We start from the raw sequence: 13,820 nt of genomic DNA, 5'->3' as shown, positions 1-13,820 counted from the left end.
TGCTGTATTGTTCTATGTTCTGTGTTCTATGTATTAACTCAAGAGACCCCCTTCAGGGCCCAGGCCTTGACAAATCTAACCATCCTAGTTAAACAAACACCCTAGTTAAGACAACTGACAAATCTATTTCCAAATAACTCAAGTAGGGCTGCCATGTCTTATAAAAATGGTCTGTGGTGTGGTGCACCATGTTTGTAAAAATGTCCAAGGGAATGTGCTCTATAATTAATGTCTGCCATCCCAGCAAGCCTGGCGGGTTCTCAGACACACAATTCATCAGAATATTCTTCTGTACATAGTATGCAAGAATATTAAATAGTTTCTTCTCATGCCCGTTTAAAGATGGTAACTTCGGTAGACCGAAGAGGAGAGATATCAGGTCTACTTTGTCTTCAGTCCTCAATACCCTCCCTATCTCTCCCGCCACAGCCCTCCAGTAAACATGGAGCCTGTGGCATATCCAGAAGCAATGGGTAAGAGTACCTACACTTATTTTACATTTGGGGCACATTGGAGATGCCCCTTTTTTAAACTTTGCCAGACCGTCTGGTGCCAGATGAGCCCTGTGCAGAACTTTTAACTGCGTAGCGCATGTCCTATTACAGATTGAGATCTTTCGAGTATTCTCCCATGTTTCAGAAGAGAGCTCTACTCCTGGCTCTTGCTCCCAGACCTCACATAACCAGTTAATATCCTGCCAGGCCCTGCCACCCAGCAGGTGATAGAGGGCACTAACCGAAAGGGTGCTTGTGGAATGTAGCAACAACCTCTCTGTAACGGGCTTATAGGGCTTAGTGAGATGTGTAGGCTTCTTCTGGATGAAATCCCTAACCTGAAAAAAACAGAAAAGATCTCTGCTGGGTAACCCATATTTGCAGCTCAGTTGCTCAAAAGACATCATAACCTCCCCTTCAACAAGTCTCCCAAACTAGAAACTCCTTTCGCTGCCCATAGTTTGAACTGAATCCATCATCCCTGGTCGGAACCCTGACATGCCAACTATAGGTGTTAAGTGGCGAAGTCTTGGATAAACAACCCTCACTGTGACGCATCCCCCTCCAAGCCTTGCCTGTACAAATGACAATGGGTTTCTGGCAGTGGTCCATAACTGTCCTCATCTTATCCATGAACAACAGGTTAATAAGAGGGCACTTTGCTTGGGAGGCCTCAATATCCAGCCATATTGAGTTTGGATTGTTACCTGCCCAATCACAGACAAATTGAGCAGGAAACTCAATTGATACCTCCTGATGTTTGGGAAATCAACTCCTCCCCCTCCTTGAGGCAACTGCAATTTAGTAAGTTTGATGAGGGGCCACCTACGATGCCAGACAAAGGAACCAATCTACCCCATAAGCTTCCGCAGCGTTGACCTGGGAAACATTACAGAGAGCATACGCTTGGGATAAAGCAAACGAGAAAGAACATTCATCTTCATGAGAGATATTCAGCCCAGCCATGAAATTGGAAGAGCCTCCCATCTCTGGAGATCTCGCCTAATATTGTCGGGCAAGTAAGCAAAGTTAGTCCGGAATAACAGATCTAATTTGGGGGTAATAAAAATGCCTAGGTACCGGAACCCTGCCCGTGACCCTTAAAAGGGAACTTAGGGCCACCTTCAACTTCTGGCATATCCTTAAGTTTCCCCAAAGGCATAGCCTCCGATTTTGCAAAGTTAATCTTATATCCTGAAATAGCCCCAAATGAATTGATACATTATATCAAACGGGGTACGGAGGTAATTGGATTCGATACAAACAGAAGGACATCCGCATACAGTGTGTGCCCTTGATCTAATTTCCGGAGCGGTTATGTGGACGTTCTGACGAATGGCCCCTGCCAGCAGCTCTATCACCAACGTAAACAACAACGGTGAGAGGGGGCAGCCTTGCTGACTACGCTTACCAATCGTAAAATTCCCAGACTTCATCCCATTGGTGATGACCGCGGCCAGACGGTGGCGATATAAACCCTCCACCCACCTAGCAAAGATTCCACCCAACCCAAACTGTTCTAAGACGTAAAAACGCTACAGCCATTCCACCCGGTAAATGCTTTCTCTACATCTAAGGAAATCACCAACCCCTGAATCGATCATTGCTGACAAACTTGGACCACATTCAGCAACCATTCAGCAACACTTAATAGTAAGGTCCTAGGGAGTGTTGCTGAACAAAGAGACCTTGGAGTGCAAGGTTAATAGCTCCTTGAAAATGGAATCGCAGGTAGATAGGATAGTGAAGAAGGCGTTTGGTATGCTTTCCTTTATTGGTCAGCGTATTGAGTACAGGAGTTGGGAGGTCATGTTGTGGCTATACAGGACATTGGTTAGGCCACTGTTGGAATATTGCGTGCAATTCTGGTCTCCTTCCTATCGGAAAGATGTTGTGAAACTTGAAAGGGTTCAGAAAAGATTTACAAGGATGTTGCCAGGGTTGGAGGATTTGAGCCATAGGGAGAGGCTGAACAGACGAGCTGCCAGAGGATGTGGTGGAGGCTGGTACAATTGCAACATTTAAGAGGCATTTGGATGGGTATATGAATAGGAAGGGTTTGGAGGGATATGGGCCAGGTGCTGGCAGGTGGGACTAGATTGGGTTGGAATATCTGGTCAGCATGGACAGGTTGGACCGAAGGATCTGCTTCCGTGCTGTACATCTCTATGACGCTGACTCTATAACTCCACCTGCCTACTGCATCATGAAATCCTTAGGTTTTGGGGCATTAAGAGAATCAATCAACCTCATCCTTGACGGGACAGTACTTAGGCATTGTCAGCAAATGCTCAACTGTGGGTTCAACAAGGCATGCTGTGATTATATTGGAGAGGGACATAAAGCATATTCTCTGTTTGCAGAGTGTGACAATGGGGAAAGAAGCAAATCTTGATTTGGGTTTTTGGACCTGCTAATTGAAATTTATTCCAGTGAGCAGCAATGATTAAAGAGAACTAATGTTTCATAAGTTTAAGCCAATTGTATGATTTGGATTAAAATGCAGCATGTGCAAAACACATTACTTTTAATCCAGAACCCATACTATCCTTCATTTATTTCAATGCACCCTAAAACAGTCTGAAGAGTTGAGGTTAATGATATTCATGGGACTGAATGAAACCTCATGGGGAGAGATATGGTCCGGGTGCTGGCAGGTGGGACTAAATATTGTTGGGATATCTGGTCGGCATGGACGGGTTGGACCAAAGGGTCTGTTTCCGTGCTGTACATCTCTATGACTCTATGAACCTTCTAATATTATTAGAGGACCTACGGCCCTTTATAAAGCCTGTCTGGTCCTCTTTAATAATATGGGGCAACACCCTTTCCAATCTCAGCGCTAGGATCTTGGACAGAAACTTGAAATCTGAATTTAATAGAGGGATGGGCCTGTATGAGGCACAATCCTCAAGAATCTTCCCCTTCTTAAGAATTAAGGAACTATGAGCTTCTCTCAATGGTGGTGGTAGGCATTCATGCATATAGGAGTGATTGTACATCCCCAACATCGGCCCTGACAGAATCTCTATAAACTCCTTATAAAACTCACCCGGGAGACCATCAGGGCCAGGTGCTTTCCCACTCTGAAGTTGCCTATCTGCCTCTTGTATTTCCTGAACGGTCAAGGGGGCATTAAGGAGAGAGGCCTGTTCCATGGTTACCCCTAGGAGGTCCAGGTTCTTAAAAAAGGTCTCCATTTTAGCCCTCCTGTCTTTGCAACCTTCAGACCGATACAATTCAGAGTAAAAGCTCCGAAAAGCCTCATTAATCTTTTTAGCATCGTATGTAAGGGCCCTGGCGCTGTCTCTGATTGCAGTAATGGATTGAGGAGCACGCTTTTTCCTAGTCAAGTACGCTCAATACTTCCCTGGCCTATCCCCATATTCGAACAGCCGTTGTCTGGCAAAAGCAAGTTCTTTCTTTGCGTTTTGTGTCAGTATTGAATTCAAGGCAGCCCGAAGGGCCGTGATCCGCTGTTGCTTAGTCACCAAAGACCGTGCAAAATGTGTTGCTTTGGCGGCTTTCAACTGTGTCTCAAGTAGACGCTGCTGTTCCTCCTTTTGTTGTTTCCGGCTAGCCGAAGAGGAAATAGCTAATCCCCTAGCAAAGACCTTAGCAGTCTCCCATAGCATAGACTACTTGCCGTGCCTGAATTGATAGTTAAGAATTCCTGAAATCCTTCAAAATGTATTCCACAAATTTGGAATCCTTCAGGAGAAAAGGGTCCAAACGCCAGTGCCGCAAACCTAGCCCTTCACTCTTGGCCTTATCCTCCAAATATACTGCCGCATGATCAGAGATAGCTATATTCCCAATTTTACAACCCATAATCGAATCCAGAAGGGCCAAGGAAGCCAGAAAGAGGTCAATCCTCATGTGACATTTATGTGGGTTTGAAAAAAAGGTAAGTCCGTGTCGGTAGGGTGAAGACATCTCCAAATATCCACTAGCCCCAACTCCTCGCATAAGTCAACCGCCTGCTTGGCCTGCGAAGAAAAAGTTGGGGGCCCACAAGGCATCCTGTCCACTGTCTGATCCAAAAGACAATTAAACTCCCCCCCCCTCCCCCATAATAATGTGCCGTGTTCCAAAAGCATTCAACTTAGAGAAAGCACTAATCAAAATTTGAGGGGATGCGTTGGAGGACAGTAGACATTTAAAATGCCATATTCCTCCCCATATGTCAGGGCTTTAAGTATCACAAACCATCCCTGCTCATCTTTCACCTGCTCTAATATTGTGAACGGAAGATTTGTCAGGATAAGTACCGTCACTCCCTTCCTTTTAGTAGTAAAGGATGAAAAGAATACCTGGTCATAACCCCCCTGTTGTAGCTTCAGGTATTCCCATCATCAAGGTGGGTTTCCTGCAACAAAGCGATATCAACCCTTTCGCTTTAAGGCTAGAAAGCACTTTTTTCCTCTTAACAGGTGAATGACTTCTCTTAATGTTCCAGGTGCACCATTTAATAAAACACTTAGCCATATCCCCTTTCAGACACCCTTGAACCCCTTGGAGGGAGAATCCTGCTTACAAAGCGCTGAGCATAAATAAATAAAGACTTACAGAATCGAAAAACTATATATACAAAAACTACTCTATCATACCTATAAACAATTATTACTACCAAAAAACTACAAAGAAAACCAAATATAAAACCTTGAATGGAAGACTGTCCCCCCTGCCCACAGGGGGCACTCACCCTACCCATCCCCTCCTTCAGAGCTCCTTCAAACCCGGACTGTGCCCCAGTCTTAGGCCAGAAAAAAAACAAGGAGATGATCCTTAAATCAACAGAAGAAAGGACAGTCAGGATGAGCATTCCACCCATCCCTAGCTTCATGTCACCCCTACTTGTGACTAAAAGAGAAGCAGAACAAACAAAATAAAGGGGAGAGACAACAAGAACATCCACAAAATTTCCCATCAGAAATTCCAGTTATTAAAAAATAAGGAACAACTTATTCCGAAGTCTTTCCCCCCTTTCCAAAAGGGAAATTATTAGAGAGAAAGAAAGGAATAAAAAAAAAGGGAAAACATGGGGAAAGATAGAAAAGAGAACAAACATTAACTGTATTCTTCAGGCAAACCTATCTGTTTAAAGTGTCCACAAAGTTTTTAGCTTTATCCGCTGAGTCAAACGTATAAACTGAGACCTCGTGACTGAAACGAAATACTGCAGGGTATCTCATGGAGTACTGGATGCCCAGGTTCTTCAGCCTGTTTTTAACTTCATTGAAGGACTTCCTCTTTCGAAATGCAGCTGCAGAGAAATCCTGGAAAAACATGATTTTTGATGCCTTGTACAGCAGTGCCTTTTCTCAAGGATCTGGAAGCTTCTATGCCATTTTGCTTGTCCTTATATGAATGGAAGTGCATTAGGATTGAGCAGGGGCACTGCACTGGGCCTGACCTGTGCACTGTAACCCAATAAGCCCTTTCAATCTGAAGCCTGCTGGACTCAACATGAAAGCCCAAAAACTTTGTCAGCCAACTTTCGAAGAAGCTGACTGGCTGCTCACCTTCAAGGAGCCCGACAATTCAGAGATTTATCCTCCAACCTCGATTTTCGAGGTCGCCGACATGGTCTCGCAAGGCCCGCACCTCTCGCTCCAGCACCTGGATCCGACTGGATGAGGACTCCATCGCAGCTTCTGGGGCCTTAGTTCGACCCTCCACCTCCTCCAGCCTCTCCCCGAGGCCCTGGATCTCCTGCTCATGCTTCTGCAGCATGGACACGATAGGGTGGACCTGGGCATGAATCTCCCCACGGATTTCCTCAATCGCAGCCCCAACTTTCAAGGTAAGTCTCTCCATCGCTGCAGCCAATTCCTGCGAGTCTGTCAGGTCCCCGGGGGTTCAGGAGAGGCTGCTGTTGCTGCAGTCTCTGGTGTGGTAGGTGTTGCAGGGGAGTGTCCTCCCGGCTGCTGTTTGCTTGCTCCTTTTCCCTTTGGCATCCTTCCCACTCCCAAATATTAACAAATATGTGTTCTGTAAGGGTTTAAACTAATAATTCCGCCACATACATTGGCCAGAGATGGCAAAAAACACCAGTATGCCTTGGCTGTTAAGCAGAGCTGTCCACAGCAGTCCTACAGAATCACTGCAATCTTGCCGAGTCCACAAAAACATTTTCTATTGGCCTGAACTGCATAAGGATGTATTTGAATTTTGCTGGAGATGTCACACGTCAGGTGATTGGAAAAGCTCAGACACTGTTAAAACTTACACGCTTAATACCCATTCCTGCATTTCATGAACCTTTATGAGAGGCTTAATTGATTTCCCCCTCCTAAGACACAAAAGTTCCAATCAATATTTATTGACCTTGAGTTTGGTGTTATTGTTTCAATATTTCAAAATTTATGTTGCTAGTAATTTATCTGAGATGATTGTGTATTGATCATAACTCTTTAATGTTTTTGGAAAAAAATGAGGACAAAAATACTAGACTATTCAGAAAAAGTTCATTATTACAACCATTCAGTTTGAAAATCAAACATGACAGGATGAGAGAACATACTTGCCAGCACATTGATGAAGGAAGACGGAGCTGTTTGGTGATGGAAAAAAAAGGACTGAAATAACTGTATTGTTGAATTTTTTTCATGCTCAGAGCTAATACAAGGTTCCTGTCATGCTGAGTAGTAATAATGTGACACAAAATACTTTATAAATGAAGTATGGATGGTTCTTTCTTTTAAGGGGAGAAGGCATGATGATACTGTGCATTTACGAGAGCTATCTGTGCTGTTTCTCTTGCGATGGGGTATTGCCACAGTGATTATGTTTCCTTCAGACAGGCAGTTCGTAAACAGTTTTAAATTCTCCCTGAATGTTTTTTAAGTCAGACAAAGAAACAGACTCAGGGGGGCTTTAAGTTTTGTGTTCGGTTAGTGAGAAGGTTTCTACTGGCTGCTGGAGCTAAAAGCTGAAGTTCTCTGCTTCCTCTTAAATGTTAAAAGAAGCAGGTTGTTTCTTTCAGTATTTCATTCTTTTGGACTGAAGAGTGACAGCTCATGAGAGTCATAACTGTTTTGCTGAATTGCATGTTTGTGTTTATGGGATGCTGCCTATATTGGAAAAGTTAGTGATTAAATAATAGATTATCTTGTTAAATATTTCAATAGAGTTATGCTAGTTCTTCTTTTTGTTGTATTTTAACTGTGTTATCAGAATACAGTGTGTTTTGATTCATTGGTGGACCAAGCACCTTACACTTGTGTTTTTAAAAAATAAAGAAGTTAGGATTTAGGCTATTTACATAATATACTTTGGGAGAGTCTGGTCTAGTCCATAATACTAATACAAATCTTCTTGGACAAATGATACAGGTGGTAGCTGTTCATGGAACATGCCCTGAGATGCATTATGGGGATAATCAGAAAGATAAGAATGAAAAACAAAATAATTTCTAAAGTAAAGGTGTGTTGATTCATGTTAAAGACAGAACTGGGGTGAGGAAAGGGACAAGGCGAGCAAACAATCAATAATTATTTTACAAAAATTAATATGACTTTGGTAAGAACTATTTCGGTGCTGTGACAGGTGTAGAAATGATGTCTGAGGAATTCAAGCAGGGAGTTATTGGAAAGATTGTATGAATTTGGGAAAAAATGAATTAGAAGGGACTTTGAGCAGTGTGGAGGTTTTAAAATAAATGGTCCATGAGACTTGAGTACAGACAGCTGAGGTGCGGCTTAATTGACCTTGTTGAAAGGTTTGAGGATGAGAGTTACAGTCATAGAGATGTACAGCACGGAAACAAACCCATTGGTTCAATCCGTCCACACCAATCACATATCCTAATTATTTCCTCTTGTACAGGAATCCAAAGGTAGGCAGAATTACTCCTGAATTAGAGGTAGGTTGCTGGGGAGTGGTATCAGAAAGCACTTGTTCACAGAACAGATGGTGAAAATGTGAATTGTCTCATTCACAAAGCAGAGAAAAGAAATAACAATTAAAGTTTTCAAGGCTGAGAGCTTCGATTTTTAGTGTTTGATCAGTTGAGATCAAAGGGGCAATAAAGATCAAAGATCACAGATCACAGCTGGATGGATGGAATTGAGGTCCTGATTAACTGTGACATAACAATGGAATAGCCTTCAGGATCTAAATGGAGACCTTCTGTTCACATTTTCATCAAAACCCAGTATTCAGCAAATAACTTTGAACATGGTTTTCCTTTTACATGAAAAGTGAACTTTGGGATGTCATTGAAAACTGAATAAAGATACAAGTTTAATTACTAAAAGGTTACATTAATGCAGAGAGTGATCAGCACTTAGAATATACTCTGAGTGGAGGAGAAAATATTGGAATCATGAAAGAAAAAGCAGGATATTGCAATGTGGAAGGGAAAAGGCAAAATATGCAGTGTTTATGGATGGATGAAATATTTCAAAGATTATCTTCTGCTAAGTAATGACACAATTCATTAAGGAGCTTTGGTCTATCTCACTTGATTTTGGAGGATGTTAAATGGCATCATGTGACATTATGAAGAATCAACAAAAATGGAAAATTAGGATGAACCAAAATGCAATTTTACATCAAACCAGTTCTATAAATTGCTTTATATCTCAAATGTTCCTCCAAGCACTCAATAGCTGTGTTATCTACTTCAGGATCAAATTTGTTGGCAAAGAGGTGATGTTGTTGCAGGATCCAGTGAAGGTCACCAGAACCGTAGATGCATACTGCACGACGATGTGTTCCTGTGCACTTGGGATAAGGGGCACCTTTGGTTATATCCCCCTCCATGTAGGACCACTTCACCATGCGGGCAATGGCTGCCATATCTGACATATGATACTTGCTATTGTAGGGATTGGAGCCTGGGACAGTAGGAATCCTCTGCAGAGTAGCCCAAACATGCTCATCGGGACTATATGTATCTTCTGCCCACTTCAGAAATTTCTGGATTTCGCGAGATTCAAGTAAATGATTCACAAATTCCCTTGAAGCCACAAAGTATGCATTTCCAGTGAACATAGGAGTACTTATTGGAGGTGAGGTCTTCTTTTCCTCAGTTCTGCTTATTTGATTTTTAACTTCATGATGAAACAGCCACCGCTCCTGTAATTTAAGAAAAGTACCTTCAAGCAGAGAGATTGGAATTGGCCAGGATGCCATTACATAGGCAGAGAGGAATAGAATTATTTCAACTAAATGAAACCTGATTAACTGAAGTGAAAGCATTTGCAGGATTGGCTGATTTGCTGTTGCACAGAGCTGACACAATCACTATTTTATGATTGTATAATTTTAATGCTTAAAAAGGGACAGTTTTTTAAAATCAAATTGAATTAAGATAAAAGGGGCTTCTCATTTGTTGTCACCAGTTTTACCCAGGAGCACAATATCAAAATCTATCCGCTTTGACAAATATCATTATGTAAAATGGTTTAAGGCCCAGCAATTTCAAATCAGTCAGTCAGCATTCCTGATTACCTGCAGCACCTGTGTGCTAGCTTTCTGTGTTTGTGCACAAATATCCACAAGTCTGTACATTTTCTCCATTTAAATAATACTCTGTTCATGAGTGTGGTGCTCGGAAAGCAGAGCAGGCCTGGCCGCATCCAAGGAGCAGGAAAATCGACGTTTCGAGCAAAAGCCCTTCATAGGATTGAGCTCATTCCTGATGAAGTGCTTTTGCCTCCACCGTCGATTTTCCTGTTCCTCTGATGCTGCCTGACCTGCTGTGCTTTTCCAGCACCACACCCTTGACTCTAATCTCCAGCCTCTGCCGTACTGACTTTCGCTTAATACTCCGTTCGTTTGTTCTCCGTTCCAAAATGAAAATTCCACATTTTCCCACATTATCCTCCATTTGTTAACTTTTTGCTCACTTGCTTAGCCTATCAATATCTCTCTGTAAGCTGTATCCATCTGAGAATTTGCCTTCCCACCAACCTTTGTGTCACCTGCAAGTTTGGCTGCAGCACATTCGCTTCGTTTTTCCATGTCATGACGAGAAACTGATATCTGCAGCCCTCACTAACGTCCGCCGCCCTCTTCCTCCAAACCAAACTCTTCACTAATTTCTACTTTTCTGTTGCGGTTTCCTATTTTATCCGATCTCATCTCAAGAAGGACCTGCTTTTTTTTTGTCTGGATGATAGACTTATTGTTGGAATGACGCCGGGCTGGACCCAAGCCTCCCTATGTTGACATTATGCCTCCTGACATAATGTCAGGAGAAAATGTCCAATGGAGGGTGCGTTTCTATGTGTTGGTAATCGTTTGGGATTGCAGCGCCCTGGCTGAAACTTCAATCAGAGTAAAATAATATATGGAATGGGCATTTTTAGGTGAAATAAAAAATTATATTCGTAATCTTTTGAGGTTGAACAACGCACTGTGATTTTGTAATGTGTTTGAAAGAGATGAGAACAATGATTAATGTGCCGCTTCAGCCTTTCATTTGGCTGAAATCGGAGGCCAATTTGAGCAAATCGGCGACCTACCCGTTTGAATGCTGAGGGCACTTCGGATTCCATGCTGTTTTTCCCATTCAGGACAATGAGGCTTCTGACAATCTCTGCGTTGGTTTTAAGGGGGAAGTCCATTCCGCACAGGTTAATGAAATATCTCCAGCGGACTGGGTTCTGGAGCAGCTCTTCCATACAGTTCAGGTCAGCTTGGACTCGCGACCAAGACGCGTAGATCACATTCTCCAACTTGCTGGCAACGAAAACATTAGAGAAACAAGAGGCAATAGCTCTCACAGCGAGTTGAAAACTATCTGCAGCTTTCCGATCCACGTGGATACAATACACATTTTGCGGAGTATAAATGGTCCGGAGCAGTCTTTCAAACATCTCGATGTTCTGATGAATTACAATGGAATAGGCAATGGGGAAATTCTGCTCTTCCTTGCTCAATGCGAAGTTTAGGTACTTGCGCTCCCTTTTAAATCCAGCACAGTCCCGTGTCATATTCCAATAATGATTTTCAGTCAAAGGCGTCTTACGACGTGTAACATCAATCGAGTTTAAACGAGCCTTTTCAATAGCAGTCTGATCTCCTCCAATAATTTGCGAACAAATCGACTGTTGAGCAGACAGATTTAGAGTTTTGTAAAAAATATCCAAGCACCGTCTGTTACCCATATCTATGGAATTTTCCCAAATTCCCCGCATCATATCTTCCTCACAGGATTGAAAATTCCCATTAAGTAGAAACAAAAGTCCCACCAGTGCAGTCCCTGTGGTTAAAAGCCACTTTCTGCGACACCCGATCAACCTCATTCTTTCTACAGGATGTTCAAAAGTCAATCTTTTCAATCCGTCTCACCGAATAATTATCCTGCATATTTCTTCAACTGACATCGATTGTGTAAGCAATTTGAATCATACCTCAACCATAAACTGCTTAATCTTTTAATCTTCATTGGTTCGTAATTCATTTTAATAAACAATCCTAAATTGAACCACACCTCAACCATACAGTCATACTATTCAATCTTTCAGTCCAGTTGAGAACATTTCAGTTATGAATGGTCAGGTGAACCGTCATGACATTATGGTGCCATGGGAGTGACCCTTGCTCTGACCCAGGTGGGCTGGGTACAAGACCCGCCTGCTTCAGAGGTGTGTCATAACATGACTGAACACGTTGACTGGAAAATATCTTAAAGTTTGAAGTGAATCATATATGGAACCACACTTCTGCAGAAATATTGTTGTTACATCACAGAGGTGTTACAACATAAAAGGAAGTCATTCATCCAATAATACGTACACTAACTGTTGTGAAACTAATTAAAAATACCACTGTGTGCAAAACTCTATGCTGTAAATACCAAGCATCAGTGGACATAGAAACCGAGTTAACAATTCCAAACTTTTCATCAGAACCTGAGTATTGGTCAAGACCCCAGTGAGAAAATCCCTTGCTTTTTCAACACTGTCTTGGGATCTTTTCAGTTCACCTTAGAAAACAGACAGGATATCTCCCCTGAGAGAGATGTCCATGATCCGACAATCCTTGAAAGCTTCAAGAGAAAAGATACACAAGATCTTCTTGTTGTTCTTTGATAGGGTGTACATTTGTTGCCTTCTCAGAGAAAGACACACAGTGTGGACAAAGTCAATATGTTGCAACAAATGCAGAAAAAGCAGTTTAAAGGAATTATCCCTGTCTTGAAGAAATAAGATGCAATCTCAATCAATAATTATGTAATTTTGTAAGGTCTATGTGTTTATGTAAAATTCTTAATGTCCACATACTGGTGCACACACCTTGTTCTCCTAAACTACTAATCTTTCCTGTTGTCTGCACTTCATACTCAGACTCACTCAGAAGGGTTACCTCACCACCTCTCCTGCTTCTGCATCATCATTAGCTTTCAGCCATTTCCACATACTCAATCCCTTCCTTTCCCTCAAAGAGGGAAGAATTGTCCCATAACCAGGCTGAGAGGACCAAGACTGCTGGGTTGGGTGGGTGAAGGGAGGCCCTGGACATCAGACTGCAGAAATTCTCTGTCAGGAAAAGAACACAACAGCTCATGTGGGATGGACACATCTTCTTGGGCAACCAATTTGATAAGTTTCATTACGTTGTGAAGCTCTTCCATTAACATGAATGCCCACTCATTCTTAATCTGCACAAGATTTTATCACACTTCCACAATAAATTTTCTCTCTTCCTCTACGTAGACACTAATGGAATCCATTGGACGTTCCCTAAAAGCTCCATGTCTTCTTTGAGGAGGAATTTTTTTAATTTCAAAAATATACTTTATTCATAAAATAATTTGATGGTCTGTACAGTTGATCATGCCATACATATGTAAACATGTACATACAGAGATCAAAACTTATCATTTTTTGTACATTTTTTGATCATATGCCCATATAATTAGCTGAGGCGTCAGCAGAGCCCAAATGACTGTCATGCCATACATATGTAAACATGTACATACAGAGATCAAAACTTATCATTTTTTGTACATTTTTTGATCATATGCCCATATAATTAGCTGAGGCGTCAGCAGAGCCCAAATGACTGCATGGGCCTTGGAATGTGCCAGTCTGCAACACTATCAACAGGTTTCGGACCGCCCAGAGAGCGTCCTTCACCGAGTTGATGATCCTCCAGGCACAGTTGATGTTCGTCTCGGTGTGCGTCCCGGGGAACAGACCGTAGAGCACGGAGTCCCGCGTCACGGCGCTGCTCGGGACGAACCTCGACAAACACCACTGCATTCCTCTCCAGACTTCCTCTGCATAGGCACATTCCAGAAGGAGGTGTGTGACAGTCTCGACCCCCTCGCAGCCACTTCGAGGGCAGTGTGCGGTGCGGCTGAGAGTC

At 42.5% G+C, this 13,820-nt stretch overlaps 2 protein-coding genes across 2 annotated transcripts in view; one reads left to right on the top strand and one right to left on the bottom strand.

Moving 5' to 3' along the window:
- The window catches only part of otud7a (OTU deubiquitinase 7A), a 216,497-nt gene that overhangs the window by 7,697 nt on the left and 194,980 nt on the right, over positions 1 to 13,820 (top strand). The gene's annotated exons all lie outside the window — the stretch shown is intronic.
- Positions 6,951 to 11,933, bottom strand: LOC122542518 (beta-1,3-galactosyl-O-glycosyl-glycoprotein beta-1,6-N-acetylglucosaminyltransferase 3-like). Its single transcript, XM_043680344.1, has 2 exons — positions 10,970 to 11,933; positions 6,951 to 9,578 (listed from the first exon to the last, which is right to left on the bottom strand). Exons 1-2 carry the CDS (start codon positions 11,750 to 11,752, stop codon positions 9,048 to 9,050), a joined length of 1,314 nt encoding a protein of 437 aa, XP_043536279.1. The 5' UTR covers positions 11,753 to 11,933; the 3' UTR covers positions 6,951 to 9,047.

The sequence above is a fragment of the Chiloscyllium plagiosum genome, chromosome 40 (assembly GCF_004010195.1).
Source record: "Chiloscyllium plagiosum isolate BGI_BamShark_2017 chromosome 40, ASM401019v2, whole genome shotgun sequence".
NCBI classification, from domain to species: domain Eukaryota; kingdom Metazoa; phylum Chordata; class Chondrichthyes; order Orectolobiformes; family Hemiscylliidae; genus Chiloscyllium; species Chiloscyllium plagiosum.
This window is presented reverse-complemented; position numbering and strand designations above follow the sequence as displayed.